Source organism: Mobula hypostoma, chromosome 3, assembly GCF_963921235.1.
Source record: "Mobula hypostoma chromosome 3, sMobHyp1.1, whole genome shotgun sequence".
NCBI lineage: Eukaryota > Metazoa > Chordata > Chondrichthyes > Myliobatiformes > Myliobatidae > Mobula > Mobula hypostoma.
Window position 1 is genome coordinate 35,502,123 of NC_086099.1, and position 25,063 is coordinate 35,527,185.

The 25,063-nt window shown below is 39.7% G+C and overlaps 1 protein-coding gene across 5 annotated transcripts in view; it reads left to right on the forward strand.

Annotated features, from left to right (window-relative positions):
• LOC134343935 (protein unc-13 homolog B-like) overlaps positions 1-25,063 on the forward strand; it is a 519,229-nt gene that overhangs the window by 190,494 nt on the left and 303,672 nt on the right. For all 5 annotated transcript variants that reach the window (XM_063042888.1, XM_063042887.1, XM_063042890.1 and 2 more), the window contains one exon: positions 21,581-21,698. In XM_063042888.1, the coding sequence (XP_062898958.1) occupies positions 21,581-21,698 (118 nt within the window). The remainder of the gene's footprint in view (positions 1-21,580; positions 21,699-25,063) is intronic.

Sequence of the window (25,063 nt, forward strand, 5' to 3'; positions counted from 1 at the left end):
TTTTATCAATGCAACATAGGCTTCCTATCTAGATGCATTGCAGCTTGGTATGATATCTGCTGTGCCTGTGTCCACTCTGTCTATGACCTTGTACTCTGCCTTCAAATTCGTTCTTCTAAAGTGTATTACTTCACACTTCCATGGATTGAACTCCATATGCATCCTGTCTAAATCCTATTGCAGCCTATGGCAACATTCTACACTATCCACAACACCATCAACATTTATGTCATCTGCAAATTTATCAACCTACCTTTCCACTACCCCATCCAAGCCATTTGTAAAAATCACAAAGAGAAGGGCTCTCAGAAAAGATCCCTGCAGAGCACCACTGCTCACTGATCTCATAGGCAGAATACACTCCATCTCCAACGTCCCCTTGCCTTCTGTGGACAAGCCCAGTTTCCATGGATCCAATGCCTCAGCTTTCTGGATGAAAGCTCACAGCTCAGCAGATCACAGAAATCAGCCTTTACTCTGTCTGCACTTCTCCCTGCAGCAAGTGTGATCAAAGACCCAACCAACCCTAGATATTCTGTCTTCTCCCCCCTCTCATTTGGCTGAAGATACAAAAGTTTGAAAGAATGCACCACCAAGCTCAAGGGCATTCTATCCTACTGTTAGACTATTGAGTGACACCCTGGTACAATAAGACGAACTCTTGACCTCACACCTCACACAAAATGCTGGGGAACTCAGCAGGTCAGGCAGCAATTATGGAAGGAAATGAAAAGTCAATGTTTTGGCCAAAATCCTTTATCAGGACTGGAAAGGAAGAGGGCTGAAGCCAGAATAAAATAGTAAGGGAAGAGGAAGAATACAAACTGGCAGGTAATAGGTGAGTCGAGGTAAGAAGTGTCAGGTAGATAGGTGGGTTTGGGAAAAGGGTTGAAAGGGGATGATGTGAGAAGCCAAGAGGTGACAGCTCAAAGAGACAAAGGGTTAAAGAAGGGTAAGGAGGTTGGCAACCAAAGTGAGGTGATGGGCAAGTTGTAAGCTTGGAAAGAGATAGGGAAGGAGTGAGGGGGCAGAGGAATGAGGGGAAAGAAAAGGGAATGATTACCGCAAGTTAGAGAAATCTATGCGAATGCTGTTAGGTTGGAGACCACTGAGACGGAATATGAGGTGTTGTTCCATGAACTTGCATCTGGTCACATCGTGGCAGTAGAGAAAACTGGACAGACATGTCATTGTTAAGTGGAGTTGAACTGGGCGGCCACTGGGAGATCTTGGCTGTTGTGGCACTTGATAAAGTAGTATCTTACAATATGTGTTGGGTCTCAATGATGTATAGAGGCTACACTGGAAGCAATGGATACAGTAGATGACCCCAACAGACTTGCAGGTGTGTTGCCTTACCTGGTTGGACTGTTTGGGGCCCTGAATGGTGGTGAGGAAGGAGTGTAGAAGCAATTGTAGTTGCAGGGATAAGTACCAGGAGGGAGAATGGTGGGGAGGGATGAGTGGACAAGAGGGTCATTTTCAGCACAATCTCTGCAGAAAGCTGAGAAAGAGCAGGAGGGAGTGATGTAGGACCTTTGTTGGAGATGGTGGAGGTTGTAGAAGCTTATGGAGTGGTAGGTGAGTACAGGTCGATGGGGATTCACTTGATAAGAAATACCCTTTTTACTTCTGGCTTCTCTCTTTCCAGCCCTGCTGAAGGGTCTTGGCCTGAAATGTTGACTATTCATTTCCCTCCATAGTTGCTGCCTGACCCACTGACCTCCCACCACATTTTGTGTGCGTTATTCAAGATTTGCAGCGTCTACAGAATCTCTGTGTCTACCTCACAATCTACCTCATTGTGACCTTGCACCTTATTGTCTAATTGCACTGCAATTTCTCTAAATTTAGCACCTTATTCTGTATAATGTTACTGTGTTTCTCTGTACCTCCTCAATGCACTGTTGTAGTGGTGTAATTGGAATGAATGCTGTGCAAGGTAAGATTTACATTGTCCCTTGGCACATGTGACAAAACCAATTTACCAATTAAATACAATTCAGTTATGAAAATGTTGAAAGAACAATTCAAATGTATTCCATGACTGGCACTGTCACAGTTTTTGACATGTTTATTTTGATTCTGGAGCCTTATTGCCATTTAGATACTTTCAATCCCTATAATCACTTCTTCAAAAGGAAACAGCTCAAATTGCTCCCTCAAGAATAAATTATGTAAGGTTATATGTTGATTAACAGGTTAGCAATGCAAAATATGCTGCTGACAGTTCTAGATGTAATTGTTTGTTTATTAAATCCACTGTGCCAAGATGTTACAAGTTGTTCTGTCAGTACCTGATATCCTATGAAATAATCAATTTATTTTTACCCCAAGGATTTCATTGTTTTGCAGTCACAAAAACTCACAATGACCAAAGCTTTATTTAATTACTTTAGTAGTAAATTTAAATTCAGAGTAACTACCTCAGAATTATAAACACCTTTAAAATGAAATAATGTGCCAACTTTTAAGTTAAAGGTTGAGAGATAAGTTTAATTACACAAACGTTTCAAGCTTTTCTCTCCCAAGCCCATAATATTTTCTCCTTTTTTGTGTTTTCTTTGCTGCTGTATCCTTTTGTCTTCTAGCCTCATCTAATCATTTACCTTCCACACTTCCTCCTTGTGTTTTTTTTTATAGATGAATTCACCTCTCAAATACATTATTTTCTCTTTCTCTTTCTCTTGTCCTTTCTCTTTTACAACTTGGGTTTTGATCTATTTTGAAGAGGACCATTGGTACCTTTTGCCTTTAAAAAAATTATGACACTTATTGCTGTATTTTTATGTAATAATCAGAAGTGTACATCTTCCACACATGGTAAGATTATTGTCCAACACAACTGTTATGTTCTGACATCTACTTATATCATATTTATTAATTGCATGGCACAATGTCAGTAACCTCTTCCAGTATATTGACCATCACCCTATTTGAATTGTCTGTGCTTCATTGTAAGGAATGTTGTTGCTTTGTCTGTCATTGAATTTGAATTATAACTTCACTTCATCAAGTCAAGGTGTGCCTGGAGAATAACAGGTTAAATTAGTTATTAGCAGTCAACTTAGAAACATAGAAAACCTACAGCACAATACAGGCCCTTCAGCCCACAACGTTGTGCTGAACATGTCCCTACCTTAGAAATTACTAGACTTCCCCATAGCCCTCTATTTTTCTAAGCTCCATGTACCTATTTAAAAGTCTCTTAAAAGACCCTATCGTTTCCGCCTCCACCACCGTTGCTGGCAGCCCATTCCATGCACTCACCAATCTCTGAGTTTAAAAAAAACTTACCCCTGACATCTCCTCTGTACCTACTCCCCAGCACCTTAAACCTGTGTCCTCTTGTGGCAACCATTTCAGCCCTGGGGAAAAGCCTCTCACTATCCACACAATCAATGCCTCTCATCATCTTGTACACCTCTATCAGGTCACCTCTCATCCTCCGTCACTCCAAGGAGAAAAGGCCGAGTTCACTCAGCCTGTTTTCATAAGGCATGCTCCCCAATCCAGGAAACATCCTTGTAAATCTCTTCTGTACCATTTCTATGGCTTCCACATCCTTCCTGTAGTGAGGCAACCAGAACTGAGCACAGTACTCCAAGTGGGGTCTGACCAGGGTCCTATATAGCTGCAACATTACCTCTCGGCTCCTAAATTCAATTCCACGATTAATGAAGGCCAATACACTGTATGCCTCCTTAACCACAGTGTCAACCTGTGCAGCTGCTTTGAGCGTCCTAGAACTTGGACCCCAAGATCCCTCTGATCCTCCACACTGCCAAGAGTCTTACCATTGATACTATATTCTGCCATCATATTTGATCTACCAAAATGAACCACTTCACACTTATCTGGGTTGAACTCCATCTGCCACTTCTCAGCCCAGTTTTGCATCCTATCAATGTCCCGCTGTAACCTCTGACAGCCCTCCACACTATCCACAACACCCCCAAGCTTTGTGTCATCAGAAAATTTACTACCCCATCCCTCCACTTCCTCATCCCTGTCATTTATAAAAATCAAGAAGAGTAAGGGTCCCAGAACATATCCCTGAGGCACACCACTGGTGACCAACCTCCATGCAGAATATGACCCGTCTACAATCACTCTTTGCCTTCTGTGGGCAAGCCAATTCTGGATCCACAAAGCAATGTCCCCTTGGATTCCATCGTCCTTATTTTCTCAATAAGCCTTGCATGGGGTATCTTATCAAATGCCTTGTTGAAATCCATACACACTACATCTACTGCTCTTCCTTCATCAATGTGTTTAGTCACATTCTCAAAAAATTTAATCAGGCTCTTAAGGCATGACCTACCCTTGACAAAGCCATGCTGACTATTCCTAATCATATTATACCTCTCCAAATGTTCATAAATCCTGCCTCTCAGGATCCTCTCCATCAACTTACCAACCACTGATAAGTTCTTGCATAATGGAACAAAATCTGCAACCCTCCAATCTTCCAGAACCTCTCGCACCCCCATTGCTGATGCAAAGATCATCGCCAGAGGCTCAGCAATCTCCTCCCTCAGCTCCCACAGTAGCCTGGAGTACATCTCATCTGGTCACGGCGACTTATCCAACTTTATGCTTTCCAAAAGCTCCAGCACATCTTCTTTCTTCATATCTACATGCTCAAGCTTTTTGGTCTGCTGCAAGTCAGCACTACAATCACCAAGATCCTTTTCCATAGTGAATACTGAAGTATTCATAAAGTTATCCCTGCTATTTCCTCCAGTTCCATACACACTTTCCCACTGTCACACTTGATAGGTCCTATTCTTTCACGTCCTATCCTCTTGCTCTTCACATACTTGTAGAACTTGTCATGGTTTGATCAAATCAAATTTCACAGTAATTTTATTAGCAAAGTACAAATTTGTCACCATATACAGTACAACTCTTAGATAAATTTTCTTGCAGGCATTCACATAAATACAAAATTATAAAACATAAATATCCAAGAACGTAAGATGAAGGGCCCTTGAAAGTGAGTCCATTGGTTGTGAGAAAAGTTCAGTGTTGGAGTGAGTGTAGTTGAGTCCAGCTATTCCCTCTGGTTCAAAAGCCTGATGGTTGAGGGGTAATATTGTTCGTGAACCTGGTGGTGTAAGTCCTGAGGCTCCTGTACCACCTTCCTGATGGTAACAGCGAGGAGCATGGCTTGGATTCTGGGGTTCTTTGATGATGGACGCTGCTTTCCTGTGATGGTGCTCCCTGTCGATGTGCTCAGTGGTGCAGAGAGGTTTGCCTATAATGGACTGGGCTGTATCTACTACCTTTTGTAGGCTTTTCCATTCAAGGAAATTGTTGTTTCCATACAAGGCTGTGATGCAACCAGTCAATATACTCTCCACTACACATGTATAGGAGTTTGTCAGAATTTAGATGTTGGGATGGGGTGGCTGTTTGGGTGAGGTATTGTTGACATTTCAGATTGGGATCCTGCATCAGTCCTGAAACATCTGTGATTTCTTTCCCTTTGATATACTGCTTGACCCACTGAGTTCCTCCAGTAGTTTGTGCTCCATCTGCTGTCTCTTGTTTCTCCACTCTAGATCATGAGGTTGAAGAACTGCAGAAATAAGTTAATATGTAGGGTTAGGAAATCATGGTGACAATAGAAAATTAATTTTAAAAATGGATAGGTATGTGGACCAAATATTATACTTTGTAGGGAAAGAGAAAGACAAGGATGACAAAGAAACTAAACTTTGCATTCTAGAGGGAAGGGGTACAACTAAAAATGAAAGAAGAAAATAGGAGTATTAATGAAGAATAAAGGAAGGATTCTAACAGAAGAACAAGAGAGTTTAAAAATGGAATCTATTTGATAAGATGGTTAAAGGCATAAAGAACTGTTACATTGCTGGATTCTATTTTATTGAATTAGAGCAAATCTCTAGACAAATTTCAGGGAACTGAAACAGTGATGGAGATGTTACATTGGTCCAGATGAAATTTCTTAATCAATATGCTACTTGCTCACTGAGGAAAACAGTGCTTGATCTAAGTGTTGCAGAGAGAAGATATGTAGGTAACATTGACCTTAATGTAAGCAACACACACAAAATGCTGGAGGAACTCAGGCTAGGCCAGGCCGCATCTATGGAAACGATTACAGTCAACGTTTCGGGCTGAGACTCTTCAGCAGGACTGAAGAATAAAAGATGGTGGGAGGGGAAGGAAAAACACAAGGTGGTAGGTGAAACTGGGAGGCTCAATCCTCCCAAAGGGCTTTGGCTCAAAACGTCGACTGTACTTTTTTCCGTAGATGCTGCCTGGTCTGCTGAGTTCCTTCAGCATTTTGTGTGTGTTTAGATTTCCAGCATCTGCAAATTTTCTCTTCTTATTGATCTCAATATAATTAGGTTTAAAGTAGTCTTGGACAGGATAAAAGATGCATGAGGAGTCAAAACCCCCAGAAAGATGAGAAACAATTTCAAAACCTTGAAGTAGGATCTGGCATAGGTGGACAGGAAACAAAGTTGGTCAAAAATGCAGTTAGCAGGCAATGATAAGTGTTCAAAGCAGAAAAAATTTGCATACAAATCCACTATAATCCTGTCAGAAAGAAAGATAGTTATCCATAGATGGAGATTAAAATAAGGCAGAAAGAGAAGCTTAGAGGCATAGAGTCACGGAAGTTTATTTCAAATGCCAGTTACAAAATATGTATAATATGTGCTAGGGAGAAATTTAATAAAATCAAAGTGAACAAGGAACACATTAATAAATTAGCTGATAAATCAACATAATGAATACAATAAGATTTTCTGAACATATAAAATGTAAAAGGATTGTTGAATGGTGATGCTGATCAAGGTCAAGAAGCAGCAGATGTAACTGGAAAAATAGACATGAATGAGTGTTCTGTCTCTCTTCACAGAAAGAGAAGAAATAATTAATATAAAGTTATAAGTATCTTGGCATCATTTAATTAAGTTACTTGAAATGAACTAATCTGCAGCAAGATGAGGTAAAAGCTCTTTCAAAGACCCACCATAGGCATGATATATGACTGGCTCTTTTCTGTCATTAAAGGTTCTTTCTTCCCAAAGTTTAATGAGGTTTTCAGGAAGATGTTTCCTGCTTGGCATTGCTGCCTGCCGTACCTGCGACTGCCCTTATGTCAGCTGCAGGGTCATCAGCCAGAGAACACCATTCATTGATGTTTCACTCCCTTAGGACTGGTACATCTCCTGGTGGTGGTGCAGTGGCAGGGATGTCTCCTTGCCACTTGCTGCAGCTTCCAATGGGATTAGTACGTCCTCCATTTTCTGCCCTTCCTCCTCAGCACAGCCAAAAGCTGCTCTTTTCTGCTTCTTCAGCCAACTTTCTGATGGCAATCCTGAGCCTTGCTCCAGTTACTGCCATATCACGGGGTAACCTTGCCAACGATGCACCAACGAAGCCCCAGCATCCTACCTCTTTCCGCAGGGTACTTTTATTGCTGACTACTCTTTATTAATTCTGCAATTTTATTTATGACCAATCTAGATCACCTCTATTCAATTGCACCTTTCATTCTTTTGTTTGTTCATAATAAATATACCTTCCACCCTGATTCTGAGTTCAATCCATCATTTCATTTTTCTCACTTTCGATCTTGGGTCTCATCTTTATGTAGATCCTCTTTTTTTCCTAGTCTGTTCTGTCACTTCATTTTTTTTTCACTAAAAGCCTGCCCTAGATTTTACCCGCACTCCTGGAAAATTTTGTTGCCTCTGTGCTTATCTTCCACATCTCTCCATTTAAATTCCTCCAGTGTTTCCTGTTGTATTGATGTTAGGTGCCGACATCATCCCATAGATTACGTTCTACGAAGAGAAATTTTGCATTGTTGTGGCTTCTCTTTCAGATGTCTATTCACTATCATCCAGTACAGTGCCATTAGTTGATAATGTTTTTTTAGAATCTTTAGTTTTTCCTTTGATTCTTTTAAATTGTTTTCAATATTCAGGTAATTCTGGACAGAAGCTCTTTGCTGTCATACGCAAACATTTCTACCACAGTTTTTCTGCCATTAATTTTATCCACACCTTTCACATGTTGGTTTTTTCAGTGCTTCTCGATGCTCTTTCCTCAAATATCTACAAACTTCAGTTATCCAATGATCTGTTTGTGTCCCAGTCAATCTTTAATCAAAATCATCAGTCAAATTCATCCTTTCTGATAGTGGGTTAATGCCCAAATTTCCATACTGATATTCAAATGGCTCCTTTGGCTAAACTCTTCTATAACTTTGTAACTAAATCTTTGATCCTGGGTCACTGATCTTTTTTTGCTGGTAACAGTTTCTTCTAGTTGCAGTATCAAATTCATGAATTTCTATCAAATCCTAATTTGGCCTCAATAGTAGTCAAATACTTCAGCTGAGGCATTTCAAATAATTTATACCCTGACCATTCTGTTCACCTGGGTATTAAGCACATGCATGCACTCTAATAACCTTCTCAACTTGTTTGCTATCAGAGAGATTTGTGGATGTTCAGTTTGATGTATCCCTTATCCATCCAGTTAAAATTGCAATATTTAGTAGCAGTAATATGAAAAATAATGCTTCTCATTATTCTTATGTGTAAATGCAATGTGAAACCTTCCATGTCTACAAAATATATTCTGCATATCTTGCATATGAAAAATGCTAGCATCAGTAATGATTACAGCAAAATGACTGGGCTGTCATAAAAATTTCATTCAATTTTTATGTAATTTCAAACCCCATCTACGTGGCTGACTCTAAACTGCTGCCTGTAAGAACCAAGCAAAAACTATTTGTTTAGAGCTTTAATATTGATATACTGTAAAATATGCCAGAATTGCCAGCACTGTTAGCATTATCAACACTGGATTAAAAATTTCTTTTCCTTTCTTAGTTGAATTAGCTGTGGGAACTGTGTGTAACAAAGCAGAAGTTTTTTTTCTGACCCTGTTTAAAAGGAAGCAATTGGTGATGGTCACCACAACGAATCTCATCACTCACTGTTGCTTGTGACTGTTGGTCTTGTTCCTTGGCATTACTCAAATCTAGTTTAAAGCTTCTGAGCCATGGTATCTAAACACTATCCTTATAATTGTGATCTTGTTTGTTCAATTTCGAGAAATGTTTAATAATAAAAATAGACATCTTTTCCAGTCGGAAAATTCTGGAAATCATTTGGATGTTGAAAGGATTGTGGGCCAAAGGGCCTGTTCCTGTGCTGTACTGGTTAGAACTTAATATATGCCAGCCAGCGCATCCCATATAAAAGATATTTGGATATTTACCTGTAAAGCCATAATCTGCCAAGGCTGTGACATAGTGTGGAAAGGTAGGATTAGCTGGAGGACTGATGAAGGGTCTTGGCCAAAACATTGACAATACTCTTTTCTATAGATGCTACCTGGCCTGCTGAGTTCCTCTAGTACTTTGATTGGATGCTTGGATTTCCAGCACCTACAGATTTTCTCTTGTTTGTGAAAGTTAGGATCAGGCTGGCATTTTCTGGCACAAACACTCTTAGGCTGAATGGCCCCCTGGGTTGTAAATTTTCTGCAGTTCTGTCGTTTAATGATTTGGTGTTACAGTGACATAACTTGCTCTGAGAAGCTGTGCGCAGCTAGAGGTTAAGCACATGGTCTAAAATATTCATCACATACCAAAGTGCTAAGAAGACAGACCTCCTCAGATGTACAGCAGCCTGGGGTGTTACGATGACAACTAGTTTGGGGGGATTTAGAGCAGCCAGTAGTTAACAGAAAATTTGGTTTAAAATATTCATACGCACTACTGAATATCAGTTGAATACGACTATAGCACTATGAAATGACGTGCAATGGTTGGTTAATTTCTGAGCAAGCAGTGAGTAATTTAATTTTCTAATGGCTCACTCTAAAATCTTCGTTTAGGCAATTGTAGATTCTGATAAAAAGGACATAAAATGATACAATTTCAATAAAACTATGAATACAAAGTAAAACTCTGAACAATAACTAAGGTAATCACTTGCTTTATTTAATGCTTGATCCTTTTAATCCATTCCAATATTTTGTTTAATCTGGTTAAATTTAAGTTCTGCAGAAATGCAGATGAATGTATCCTGGAGGAAAAACCACTCTCCTAATTTGTCACCAGGATATCCTTCATCAGTAATTATTAAATCTAACATTTTCATACAATCTATTTGGCATCTATTTTATTTTTATCTCTCTCCCACTCTCCATCCCTCCTTCTCTTCCCCCCCCACCCCCCACTTTCATATACTTTCTTTCAGTTACTCATCTTTCAGGCATTGTTTTTGTTAGTCATAAGTCATTAATTTGGATTTTAGACCAGAAGATCATAAGATAAAGGAGCAGTATTAGGCCATTTGGCCCATCGAATCTGCTGTGTCATTTCCTGATAGCTAATTCAATTTTCCTCTCAACCCTAATCTCTTACCTTCTCCCTGTATCCCTTCATGCCCTGACCAATTGAGAATGTATCAACATCTGCTTTAAATATATGTAAAGACTTGGCCTTCACGGCTGCCTGTGGCAAAGAATTCCACAGATTCACCACTCTGTGGCTAAAGAAATTCATCTTCATCTCCCTCTATTCTGAGACTGTGTCCTCTGGTCTTAGACTCTCCCACCATGGGAAACATCCTCTCTACATCCACTCTGTCAAGACCTTTCACCATTCGATAGGTTTCAATGAGGTCACCCTTCATTCTTCTGAATTCTAGTGAATACTGGCCTAGAGCCATCAAATGCTCTTCATATGACAAGCTGACAGTATCATTACCCATTACCACTCATATCATTCAATTTTTTTATAGTTTTAAGCCTTTAGTCATAGTCATTATTTTCTGCCTATCCTCCCTTTCTCTACAGCCTTAAACTTAATTTAATTCTAACTTTTTACAATTCTGATGAGATCTGAAATCTTAACTTTAATGCTCTTGGCTTCTTGGCGAAGAGGCTCTCATGTTTTCGAAGTTCACTTTCTATCATCAAGTAAATTTCCAAATAACAGTTTGTTTAATTTCTGGTCATAAATCGGGAGTTGGTCTTCGGTTCTTAAATTCTAAATGGAAAGCAGCAATCAGTTTGAAGTTAAAACAAAGTTTTGTCTGTAGAACACTTTCGTAAATGAGCTCATATATAGCAGGCCCTCTGTAGAAAGTAAGATGTAGTTCACTGTATTTGGTTTATTGCTGCTCGAGTGCAGTATAAGACAATGGGTTGTTTAATTTGGGTTATTTCAACTAGACAAGCTGATTAAGTTGCTTAGTTCAGGGAAGCTTGCAGACCAGATGGATCATACAATTTACTGTATCAATAACTGATCTATTAATGTTGGGAATTTTATTTACTCAAGGAAGTAAGTTTTATAACATTAGCTCCAAAAAGTTTTAAGGCTGTTTTGTGTAAAACGAATATTAGAGGAACTATTATATGCAGGTGACATTCACTCAAAGAGCAGAGAAAGGGTATAAATGAAGCAAGCAGTTCAGGCTTATTGAGAATGATTAAATAACATCAAGAAGAAAGAAAAAAACATGGGGAGAATTAGAATCCATTCCACTGTCTTTCATTTCTGTGATGGATGATTTGTTGGTCTGCATCGACAGTATGTCATTTTAGCTTATAGCGATTGTAGCTGTGTTTTGGAAATGCTTTGTGCTTTAGAAATGATTTGTAATTTGGAAATGTTGAAGATAGAAATCCTCTGAATTTTAAATATTTTTTTTAGAATGTTGTTTGAATTTAAAAATGTATCATTGAACTATGTTTTAATCTGCTTTGCTAGCTACAAGTATCTCCTCCTTGGTAGGGAGAAGAGACCCACAGCTGAAATAATGAGTATTGGCAGCTAAACTGGCCATGGAGAATAAACAGGGAAGTGAACTAGTCTTTGAAGATTGGGCGGTTACAATATAATCTCCCTTTAATGAGAGTACTCGTGCCTATTTATATCTGTTAGGGCTTAAGGTCTTTGTCTGAGTTTTGATCTTAACAATCAGTAAACCCAATACCAGGACAGATTCGTTTTACCTGTCCATAGATGCTGCCCAGCATATGGAGAAATCACAGATTTTTGAATTCTTATTTCAGATTTCTAGCATCTGCCTTACTCTGCTTTTGGATCGTTAGATTAATTATATCACTACACTAATGTGTCAGCAAGTCTGAGGGGGTCAAAAGGTCTCATCCAGTGCTGTTTGGTTTTTCTTGGGAGTTAGCTTGATAAATTCACATACAATTGAAGCTTATCTTCTGAATTTTATCAGTTCAACTATCATTTTTACAATATTTGTTCAAAACCTATAAGTATTAAAAAGATAACATTAGTAAAAATCAGAATGAGGTTAGAATAAGTTGTACCAGTTTTGTAGTTAAGCTGAAATATTGGAGCACTTGATATACTTTCTTGATAACCTAATTGTTTGGTGAGCACCATTACCGGCAAACATCTTTGTTTTTTTTCTAATGGAGATGTAAAATGGTAAATCTTTTTAAAAAATTAATCTTTCTATTGATTTTGAGAAAACCTATATACAGACAAGGGGAGAATTATCTCAAATATGTATCAGCAACAATATAAACAAAAGATAAAATAGATATTATCATAATCATACATAGTATTAAGCAAATATGCAATATATAATAAAAAGGACAGCTAATTCTCCTCTTTTCAATTCATAAAGAGAGGAAAAAAACTTTAAATTTAAAATAAAGAAAAAAAACCCACTACACTAAAAGAAGAGAAAAAAAAGGGGACTGGGCGGTCCATTCGGAGGATACAACCAAGGAAAAAGGAAAGACTTTCTGATGAAATCTAAGACTTTGAAAAAATGAAATAATTGGAAGAATAATAAATCAAATCGAATGAAAATATAAAATAAAAGGTTGCCATATTTGCTCAAATTTAAAGGATGTATCAAGTGTCCGACTTCTTATTTTCTCTAAACTTAAGTAGGACATAATGGAGGAAAGCCAAAAAATGACAGAAGATGGATTAATATCCTTCCACTTCAATAAAATGGCTCTCCTAGCCAATAAAGTCAAAAAGGCTATCATACGTTGAGCGGAAACAGGAATATTTCTTGCTTCCGATGGGATAATCTCAGGTAAATCTTTTATCTCCTATTTTGAACATTCTCCCCACGACTGCATGTCTTTCCCCTAGGTTGTCCAGTTTCTTCCCACATTCAATTGTAACAAAGCTTCCTTTTTTCCCGACACATCAATATTCGAGATGTTGTCCACTACAGTGGTATCATCTTCAACTTGTAGAACAAGCAATAGGTAAGAGAACAGATTCTGCCCATGCATTCATGAGTCTACAGGGGGTAAGGCAGGGAGCTAAGGGCCCTTCCTTGTTGACTACTGTTGTATAGAATCATGGCAGAGGTCTTCCCGATAGTTTCTGCCTGCTCCTGCCCCACCGAACTTGTATCTGCCTACCTGGAGTCCATTTTGTCACCCATAGTTCAGTCCCTCCCCGCCTACATCCGGGATACATCCCATGCCCTCCACCTCTTCAATAACTTCCAGTTCCCTGGTCCTGACCACTTCATTTTCACTATGGATGTCCAGTCCTTATACACTTCCATTCCCCATCAAGAAGGCCTCAAAGACCTCCGCTACTTTCTGGACAATAGACCTCACCAGTTCCCCACCACCACTACCCTCCTCCGGTTGACGGAACTAGTACTCACACTTGATAACTTCTCTTTTGGCTCTTCCCACTTTCTTCAGATCAAGGATGTAGCTATGGGCGCTCGCATGGGCCCCAGCTATGCCTGCCTCTTCGTTGGTTATGTGGAACAGTTTATGCTGCAAACCTATACTGGTACTGCTCCCCAACATTTCCTTTGCTACATTGACGACTACATTGGTGCTGCTTCTTGCACCCATGCTGAGCTCGTCAATTTCATCGACTTTGCTTCTAACTTCACCCAGCCCTCAAACTTACTCAGGCCATCTCAGACACTTCTCTCCCCTTTCACGATCTCTCGGTCTTCATTGCTGGAGACAGACTGTCCACTGACATCTTCTACAAGCCCACTGATTCTCATAACTACCTCAACTATACCTCTTCCCACCCTTCCACACGCAAAAATGCCATTCCTAGTTCCTGCGTCTTCGCCGTATCTGCTCCCAGGATGAGGCTTTCCGTTCCAGGACATCTCAAATGTCCTCTTTCTTTAAGGATCATGGTTTCCCTTCTGCTGTCATCAATGATGCCCTCACCCACATCTCCTCCATTTTCCGCACTTTGTCCCTCACCCCATCCTCCCTTCACCACAGCAGGGACAGAGCTCCCCTTGTCCTCACCTACCACCCCAGCAGCCTCCGGATCCAGCACATTATCCTCAGTAACTTCCGCCATCTTCAACAGGACCCCATCACTAAGCACATCTTTCCCTCTCCACCCCTCTCTGCTTTCCACAGGGATCATTCCCTCCTCGACTCCCTGGTCCACACGTCCCTCCTCATGGATCTCTCACCTGGCACTTATCCCTGCAAGCGTAAGTGCTACACCTGTCCCTACACCTCCTCTCTCACCACCATTCAGGGCCCCTAACAGTCCTTCCAGGTGAGGCAACACTTCACTTGTGAGTCTGTTGGGGTCATCTATTGCATTCAGTGCTCCCGGTGCAGCCTCCTCTACTTCGGTGAGACCCGATGCAGATTGGGGGACCATTTCATTGAGCACTTCCGCTCCATCTGCCACAACGGACAGCATCTCCCAGTTGCCACCCACTTCAACTCTGCTTCACATTCCCATTCGAATATGTCCATACATGGCCTCCTCTACTGCCATGATGAGGCCAAACTCAGGTTGGAGGAGCAACACCTCGTATACCGTCTGGGTAGTCTCCAGCCCCTTGGCATGAACATTGAATTCTTCAACTTCTGGAAATTCCCTCCCCCTCCCTTTCCCCCTCCCAGTTTCACTCTGCCCCCTCCTCCAGCTGCCTATCACCTCCTTCATAGTTCCGCCTCCTTCTACTACCCATTGTGCTTTCCCCTATTACTTCTTCACCTTTCCTGCCTATCTCTTTCCTGCTTCCCCTCCCTCACCCCTTGATCTTTCCCCTTACTGGTTTTTCACCTGGCACCAACCAGTCTTCTCCTTCCCACCCTCCCCGCCTCCCCCCCACCTTCTTTATAGAGCCCCTGCCCCCTCCCTCTTCAGCCCTGACGAAGGGTCTTGGCCCGAAATGTTGACTGTTTGTTTCCACGGATGCTGCCCGACCTGCTGAGTTCCTCCAGTGTTTTGTGCATGTTGCTGTCTATCCTTGCTGATTGCAGTCTGTTGGTTGGAAAATCTCGGAGGCATTAACTCCAAGGGTCTGGTGTTTGGTGATGGGTTTGTTTGGAATAGTAGTATTGAAGGCAGACTATAGTCAATAGACAATAGTATGATATATGTGTTCAGATGCTCCAGAGATGATTGTAGGGGTGGGGGCTGGCATCTGCCATGGACCTAGTTTGTCACTGGTTTTTCCACTTATTTTTCAAGACAAGTCAAGTTTATTGTCATTTAACTATATATATGTATACTGTCATACGAGACGATGTTTCGCCAGACCAGGTTATAAAGCACAGTAGTACACATAACACACAATAACTTAGGAAAGTAAGAATTAAATCTACAAATGTGAGAAAGGTGAGATGGCCATCAACCTTCTCCTAGCTGCAAAAATCCTGGGAGTTCAGAGTGCCATGAAGACTGTCCAAATAGATTTCTGTCTCAAATCTGTTGCTTGTGCAAGGCATGGGGCACCTGCAGACATTGCAAGAATTACATCCTTCATACTCTAGTTATTGTTTAGATATTATTCATTCCCAGTGGGGAAAATATTTGAAAAAAAACAATCTTCCTTCACCATGAAAGAATCTCAGAAATTAGAAGTGGTAGGAATTGTTTCTTTCCACTCAGCAATACATTCCATCAGCTATCTATTTCCCTCAAGATCTACTTGCCACAATCTATTCATACACTGTATTGCAATGTTTAAGAGCGAAACATCTCATGTGAACGCCCCTAATTTAATTGTGAAGGAACTGTTAGTAAATGTTATATGCCAGGTTAGAGATATAGGAGAGGGCTTCCATGAGTGAAAAAATTTTGAAGTATAACGAGTTGGAGGAAGTGGATGTTGCTACCACCAATTTAACATTTCATAGTGTTGTAATATTTCTTCTTACTATTTGTCACTACCTTTCATGCTGAGACATGCATTCACTCATAAGTAATCACTTGATCCAAAATGATGTTGGATCAGGTTTGTGGTAGGAATTGATGAAGTAGTTGTATTAGTGAAAGAGATGGACTTGATAGATCTCTTTGGCTCAGGTACAGAGCACTCCCTTGTCATGTGTTGTGCTGGCAATGGAAGGGTTTTGCATTCATGCAGTAAATCCTTCTGTCATGAGAAGAGACTTGCAATTTTTAGAGCTCTGTGTTTGCTAAAAGGGGATCAGTTGGCAATATGTTTGGTGATTGACCAGTACCATCACTAATTATTGTTATGTTGTACTGGAGAAGCCACAACTTATGATTCAGTAATTTTGTCATTAGTTGCTTCTAGTTTCTCTACCTTGAAGGCTGAAGTTATTCATTCAGAGATTTTCCTTTTGTATCACTTAGGCCTTCATTCTGAATGTATAACTGGCTTACTGTAAGCAGGTAAAGTATCCATATACAGTAAGGATTCCCCCTGAAGATCCAGCCTGTGTACCCTTGATTTTTCCTGTAATCGTTTGGAACAAAGAAAATTCCTAGTAACATGTTCAATGAATGAAAAAGTGCAAATAGATAATAGCAAGGTGCTACAGGGGTAATTAGAATATATGCAGAGAGCAAAAATTCTGATCTATTTAGTATAATTTAAGATCTGCTTGCAATAGCATCTCATCACTTATCCCAGTAGCATGATGACTTACAAAAACTGACCGTTTTGCTTTGCTAATAGATATGATACTGAATCCCAGAGTTATTTTGATATATGATTTCTGAGTGTCAAAAACTTCTACTAGCTGGTCCCCATCTTTACTTGCATTATCTGTAGTGTGACGTTTAGAACTATAGCATCCTATCCGGATTTACTTGTTCTCTGTGACGGGAACCTACTCCGTACTAGTTTGCTATTCTGTATATTCAATTAGAATCCCCAAAGGAAAATGCATTCAGATATTAATGGAATTTATTTTGTCACTGTGCTACCTCAATTAACTTTTACACACTGATACTCTAATACTTAATTATGTCTTCTGGCCCCTATTGTATTAAATGTTTTCATTAATATATTTAATAAATTCTAAACAATGACTTCAAAGCATTTGTAAAATACACATAAGAATTGTGGTACTAATCCATAAAATTAAGTCTGGTCTTCCCTTGCATCCTATGGACACTCGGAATATCGAGGAGGTGTACCTGCCCAAGGAAGTCTTTAAATGTTTCTTTACAGATTCAGATAATACTTTAAGCAATGCTTTGATGAGTATAATCTCTTGCCTGCTTGTGCATTATGAGGTCTATTATGTCATAATGTTATCATAGTTACTTCAACTGTAGCATTACTTTGACTCTTCCTTGGTTACATGTATCCTTGTGGTGAAAGAGTATGTTTGAATAACATGCTAAGCAAATAGAAGTTCTAATTGTATACATTCAAAGCCTAGCTTATTAGGTACACCTGCTTGTTAATGTAAATATGTAATCATTCAATCATGTGGCAGCAACTCAATGCATAAATGCATGCAGAAATAGTCACGAGTTTCAGTTTTTATTCAGACCAAACATCAGAATGAGGAAGAAATGTGATTTAAGTGACTTTGATTGTGGAATGATTGTTGGTGCCAGATGGGGTTTGGATATCTCAGAATCTGCTGATCTTTTCGGATTTTCAGCACAGCAGTCTCTAAAGCTTACAAAGAATAGTGTGAAAACCAAAACACATTCAGTGAACAGTTCTATGGGCAAAAATGTCTTGCTAATGAGATAGCTCAGAGGAGAATGGCCAGACTGGTTCAAGCTGACAGTAAGGTGACAGTAACTCAAATAACCATGTATTACAACAGTGCTGTTCAGAAAAGCATCTCTGAATACACGACATTGAACCTTGACGTGGATGAGCTACACCAGCAGAAGACCATACCGAGTTCCACTCCTGTACCTAATGCAGTGGCCACTGAATATAGATTCAGCAGTTACCTGACTTATAGTCTCTTAGATATGGTGAAAGATTTTTGTAAGTGCTAGACATCAATTTGACAAAAATACGATTTGAAAAATAAATCTGGTTCAAAAGGTCTTGTGCGATAAATGTCTTTCCTCTATGGCTCCAGTCCAATTAACTCATAGTTACAGTACAGTACAGCTCATATGAGACAATTATGTCAGCTTGACAAAATTTGCAACACACGCACAGCTCCGAGATTGAAGGTCATGGGTTCAATCTTCACATCAAAGCTTTTGATTTATCCATCTTGACATTCTGATGCATTACTAAGGTGGAAGTATATTTTATTATGATTTCTATGTATCGATTTTGTCTATTAAAGTGGTTCAAGTGGTCAGGGAAAGATTTAATAATAGTGAAGACCTGAAGGAAGTTATTGGTAGCTAGTCCAATTTACAATGCTCAAGCAACAAAAGCAAGTTGTTTCTTTCATTCGCAAACACGAGAAAATCTGCAGATGCTGGAAATCCAAGCAACACACACAAAATGCTGGTGGAACGCAGCAGGCCAGACAGCATCTATAGGAAGAAGTACAGTTGACGTTTCGGGCTGAGACCCTTCATCAGGACTAACTGAAAGAAGAAATTGTAAGAGATTTGAGAGGGGAAGGGGGAGATCTGAAATGATAGGAGAAGACAGGAGGGGGAGGGATGAAGCTAAGAGCTGGAAAGTTGATTGGCAAAAGGGATACAGAGCTGGAGAAGGGAGAGGATCATGGGACGGGAGGCCTAGGGAGAAAGAAAGGGGGAGGGGAGCCCAGAGAAAGATGGAGAGCAGGCAAGGAATGATTGTGTGAGGGACAGAGAGAGAGAAAAAAGGGGATGGGTATAATAAATAAATAAATAAGGGATGGGGTAAGAAGGGGAGGCGGGGCATTAACGGAAGTTAGTTAAGTGTTCATGCTATCAGGTTGGAGGCTACCCAGACGGTTTATACGGTATTGCTCCTGCAACCTGAGTGTGGCTTCATCTTGACAGTAGAGGAGGCCATGGATTGACATAGATTTCTCTAACCTCCATTAATGCCCCTCCTCCCCTTCTTACCCCATCCCTTATTTATTTATTTATTTATTACTATTTTTCCTTTTCTTCCTTCTCTTTTTTCTCTCTCTGACCCTTTCACAATAACTCCTTGCCTACTCTCCATCTTCCTTTGTGCTCCCCCCCTTTCTTTCTCCCTAGGCCTCCTGTCCCATGATCCTCTCCCTTCTCCAGCCTCGTATCCATTTTGCCAATCAACTTTCAAGCTCTTAGTTTCATCTCAACCCCTCCTGTCTTATCATTTCAGATCTCCCCTCCCCCTCCCACTCTCAAATTTCTCACTATCTCTTCTTTCAGTTAGTCCTGACGAAGGGTCTCGGCCCGAAACGTCGACTGTGCTTCTTCCTACAGATGCTGCCTGGCCTGCTGCGTTCACCAGCATGTTGTGTGTGTTGCTTGTTTCTTTCATTGTATTTTTTAGATTTGGTTGCCACAAAGATCACCATTTTCTCTACAACTTCAGTTATTAAACTTCAAATTCATTTACATGTCACTGGTCAGTTTTGGATCAAAACCACAAATAAAATCAGTTCTATGTTGATTGCAATCACTGTTTTTAGGTATGAAAATATTACCTGATGTTATTGTTATTTACCAACTAACTTTGTTGTGAATTCCTGTCATTATTCCAGAATAATTGAAATGACTTGGAAGTGTAGAGTTGGATAGAAATTATGACCAGATTTATTTAACTTCACTAAATTGTTCTGCAGTTTCCATGTTTCCAATTTTACCACAGCGTACTACTGTGATACTTTGTATGAGCCTCTGGTTTCTTTGTGCACACTTGACACATCAGGTCTTTCATGTACAAGAATCAGTTACTGTATTTGCACAACTTTTCTGTAATTTGGAAGAGAATTTTTAAAAATAGATTGGATCAATTAATGGCTATGGGAAAATGTGAGGGTTAATGATAAGAAAGTATTCAGTGGAATGGCAGAATATTGAATGGTAAAATATAAATTGTACTAATGTCTTATAAACCATTAATTCCTATTCTTGAACTATTTCTAAATTCCATTTTTAAAAACTATTTAACCTTCCAGTGAAAAACTAGTTCTGACTTGAAATGCATTAATCATGGTGTCCAAAGTTTTAGAACTATAAGTACCAAATATAAAATTGTTTCTAAAATAAACCAATTTCCCAATCTAATTTACCAATTCCTGAACAATAGTTCTCATTTTTGATTACTTTTTGTCATCCATAATTTCATAACTCCAGAATAATCCCTGATAGTAAGTATTATTTTGATATTCATTTCCCTACTAAGGAGCAATAAATGCTATTTCAGCCAACTTATAACTTCTCGACTCTGTAGAAATTGTCTTCAAGAGAATGGTTTCTGTACTGGATTTTGAACTTAACCTTTTGACAAGCCCTCCTTATTCAATTTCAAGGAACAGTTTGTAAAACCGGTAAATTGGTTTATTATTGACACATGTCATGAGATTTAGTCAAGGACTTGTCTTGCATTCCAGTCATAATATAAGCATGTTTTTAACATGTTTTTGTACAGTTCTTTGTAAATTCAAAAAATATAAAGAACTGGAGCATTTAAGAGAAACTTAGGGGGGAAAGTATATTCTTATACAACTTGCACTTTCAAATATATTTTCTGCCATTCCAAATGTTCAGCAGATAAAACTCATTCTACCTTGAATTTGCATATTACAGAACAATGTGTACAGGATGGAAACAGGCGCTTTTGCACTAGCAGTCAAGCATTCGTTGGCACAAATGCTGCTGCTCAATACACACTAGGAGCATTTTACTGTGTCCAACTAGCCTACTAACCAGCACATCTTTGAAATGTTGAAAGATCCTGGACCACTAGGGAAAGCCCATGTAATGACATACAAACTCTGCATGGCGGTATCAGAAGTTGGAATCGATCCTGAGACGATGGTGTTCTGAGGAAGCAGCTCCACCATCTGAGGTGATATGCTGCCCAAATGAGTGCTGAATTGAATTATGATCTTTATTCTTTCTTTTATCTCTTAAACGTTTGAACTTTATTGATGGTGGAATTATTTTGCAGAAATTGCCTTTCGCTGTATTTTCTGATAACCAAAATATAGACCGGTACAGAATATGTAACAAAATAAATTGAACTTTGAGAGCGATGCATTTCTGCAGATCTCTCCATAGTGTTCTGCAATTGTGCCTTGGAGAGAGAATTTTTTTGAATTAAAAAGTATTGTATAATCCATTTTTTCTTGCACAAATATTGCTATAGTATTAAGAAGTACAACATTATACAACTGTGATTTAAAGATACATTCGTTTTCTTTTCCATAGTGAGATCAGCAAGTTGGAACTTGGTTTGATTGTTGAAGTCTGGAACAAAGGATTAATCTGGGATACAATGGTGGGCAATGTGTGGATACCACTAAAAAGCATTCGACAGTCTGATGAGGTAGGAGCTTAAATGTTATTGCAAGTTCTTGTTATAATGGTTCCTTCAAAGTTTTCCATGGTAACTTTCTAATTATGATTTGCATTTTTGTGGCAATTGAGCCCTGTGTTAATTATTGCATTGATTTACTACGTGAAACAAGTGAACAGCTTGTTTTCTTTAACATACTACTTTTTTTTAGTTATTTCAATACTAATTAGCAATCCACTGTGGTTTGGTTTGCATTGTGTTTGATATTCTTTAGTACTGAAAAGTCTAAATTACATTGAATGGGATTGTATCTTTACTGATTCCAATTATCCACCAGAGAACATAGCTTTGTTGTTTCCTGACAACTTTCAATCCGCCAGCCTCCACAGACTTCAGTTATCCTATTTGCATGGCAACTGTCTGTAAGTTCCTGTATTGCTTATTGTCACTTAGAATGTGTGAAGTTTCCCCCCCTTTCGTTGCAAGTATAACAAAACACAAAATTATTCTGAAGCAAAAAACAGCAGATGCTAGAAATTTTTAATAAAAGCAGGGAATACTGGAAATAATCAGCCAATTACCATTTCAAGTGGATAACCTTTCGCTGGAACTGAAAATATGAGAAAACAAATGTGCTTTAAGTTGCAGAGAGGTGGCAGGAGAGGGGTGAAGAAAGAAAAGGGAATGTCTGTGATAAAGCAGACAGTGGGATTGTTCACATGACACAATTGCTTTTGATAGTCTGAGAAACTGCGGAAAATACTTGTTAATCATATCTGAACTGTCTAGAGGGATGTAAATATGGGGGGATAATGAGCACAAAGAGATAAAAGTACAATGCTGGATTTGAAAAGTAGATCACAACAGTTGATGGACATTGAATTGAATTGACTTTAGTTCTTACATCCTTCTTTCAGAAGCAGAATCAGGTTTATTATCACCGGCATGTATCGTGAAATTTGTTAACTTAGCAGCAGCAGTTCAATACAATACATAATATAGAAGAAAAAATATATTAAAAAAAGATTGAGTAATCAATTATAGTATGCATATATTGAATAGATTAAAAATCGTGCAAAAAAACAGAAATGATATATATTAAAAAGTGAGGTAGTGTTCAAGGGTCAATGTCTATTTAGGAATCGGATGGCAGAGGGGAAGGAGCTGTTCCTGAATCTCTGAGTGTGTGGTGTATATTAGGAGTAAAAATCTTTATGTTATGTCTCCGTCTACATGTGCAACGTGTAATTTATAGTAATATATAATAAATAGTGTGTACAACAGGACAGTCAAGATAACATAAAAATACAGTTGTATCAGCATGAATTAATCAGTCTGATTGCCTGGTGGAAGAAGCTGCCCTGGAGCCTGTTGGTCCTGGCTTTTATGCTGTGGTACCATTTCCTGGATGGTAGCAGCTGGAACAGTTTGTGGTTGGGGTGACTCAGGTCCCCAGTGATCCTTCGGGCCCTTTTCACACAGCTGTCTTTATAAATATCCTGAATAGTAGGAAGTTCACATCTACAGATGCGCTGGGCTGTCCACACCACTCTCTGCAGAGTCCTGCGATTGAAGGAAGTACAGTTCCCATACCAGGTAGTGATGGAGCCAGTCAGGATGCTCTCAGTTTTGCCCCTGTAGAAACTTTGTAGGATTTGGGGGCTCATATCAAACTTCTTCAACCGTCTGAGGTGAATGAGGTGCTGTTGTGAGATCCTCGGTGATGTTTATGCTGAGGAACTTAAAACTGTTCACCCCCTCAACCCCAGATCCATTGACATTAATAGGGGTTAGCCTGTCTCCATTCCTCCTCTAGTCCACAACCAGCTCCTTTGTTTTTGTGACATTGAGGGAGAGGTTGTTTTCTTGACACCACTGTGTCAGGGTGATGACTTCTTCTCTGTCGGCTCCCTCATTATTATTTGAGATTAGGCCAATCAGTGTAGTGTTGTCAGCAAATTTAATTAGCAGATTGGATCTGTGGGTGGTGACACAGTTATGGGTATACAGAGTGTAAAGGAGGGGGTTTAGTTCACAGCCCTGAGGGCTACCTGTGTGAGGATCAGAGGGGCAGAGGTGAGGGAGCCCACTCCTACCACCTGCTGGTGATCTGACAGGAAGTCAGACGACAGTGTTGGAAATAGTTAGCTTGTATGGTACTATGGGTGGAGAGAAAAACCTTCAGATGTAATGTGAGTTGCTTGAACTTATGTTTGGCATTATTGAGCGTCAAGGAGAGACGAGAGAGAAACATGATGGGAAAATGAAAGTTCAGGATTGTTCTTCCAACTGAATAGGAATGTCCTGCAAAGTGGAAAACAAGTCTGAGCTTGAGCATTGCTTCAATGTTATGAGCAGCAAATGCAGCGAGTTATATTGGAAGATGTGCCAATGAACTACTACCACATCTGGAAAGGGGGTGTTTGAGTCCTTGGATGGGGGAAAGGGAAGAGGTGAATAGTTAGGTGTTGCACTCCTGTAGTTGCATTGGGATGGTGCTGTCAGAAAATAAGAGACTGATGGAGATGGAAAAATAGATCAGGAGAGTTGGGAAGGGAATGGTCCCTATGATAGGCTCTATGAGGAGGGGTGGAAAGTTATATTTCGTAGGGAAATCCCATTGGAGGCACAGTAGGGTAGTTTCACAAAATTGAATCTTGGGATGTAGTTCAAATAAGTTTGATCTTCACATGCCCTTGTTCCCCACTCATAAAATTTAGTATAATGGGGACAATATTGTTGATACACGTCATATTCAAAGGGAGGTTGGCATAGTATATCCCGGAGGATGGTAATAAAATCCAAAATTAAAGAGGCATGGTTTTGGGGCCAGTGGTTGCCCACTAAAATGAAAATGAGAAGGAAATCCTTCTATAAAGAGTTGTGACGTTTGGATTCTCTATCCAAGAAGCGGAGGCTTGACCACCGTGTTATTTGAAGAGTAAATAAATGCATTTTTGGAAGTTCAGAGCATTGAGAGCTATGGGGAAGTGGCACAAAAGAGCAGTTGAGATCTGGAGGTAATCAACTATGATAATTTTGCTGGGGCAAATTTGATGGGTTGAATGGCCCATTCCTGCTCTTATTTCCTTATGTTCCTGCAGAGGTGGTGCAAATGCTGGACAGGAAATCTTGAATGTGGAGGCTAGTGAGGTGGGAAGTAAATACAATGCGAACCACAATCTTCTCTTAATGGGGGAAAAGGGGACAAGAGTAGAAGTGTGCAAAATAGAATGGATGCAGTTGAGAGCCCTGCCGACTGTAATAGCAGAGGTTTCCTGTCAGAAGCACTGGTTTTGAAAATCTCCTTGGAACATGCTGTATATGACGTTGCTTTTCTTTACCGGTCACATTGGTATAGGAAGGATGTGGTAACCTTAGCGAGGGTGCAAACG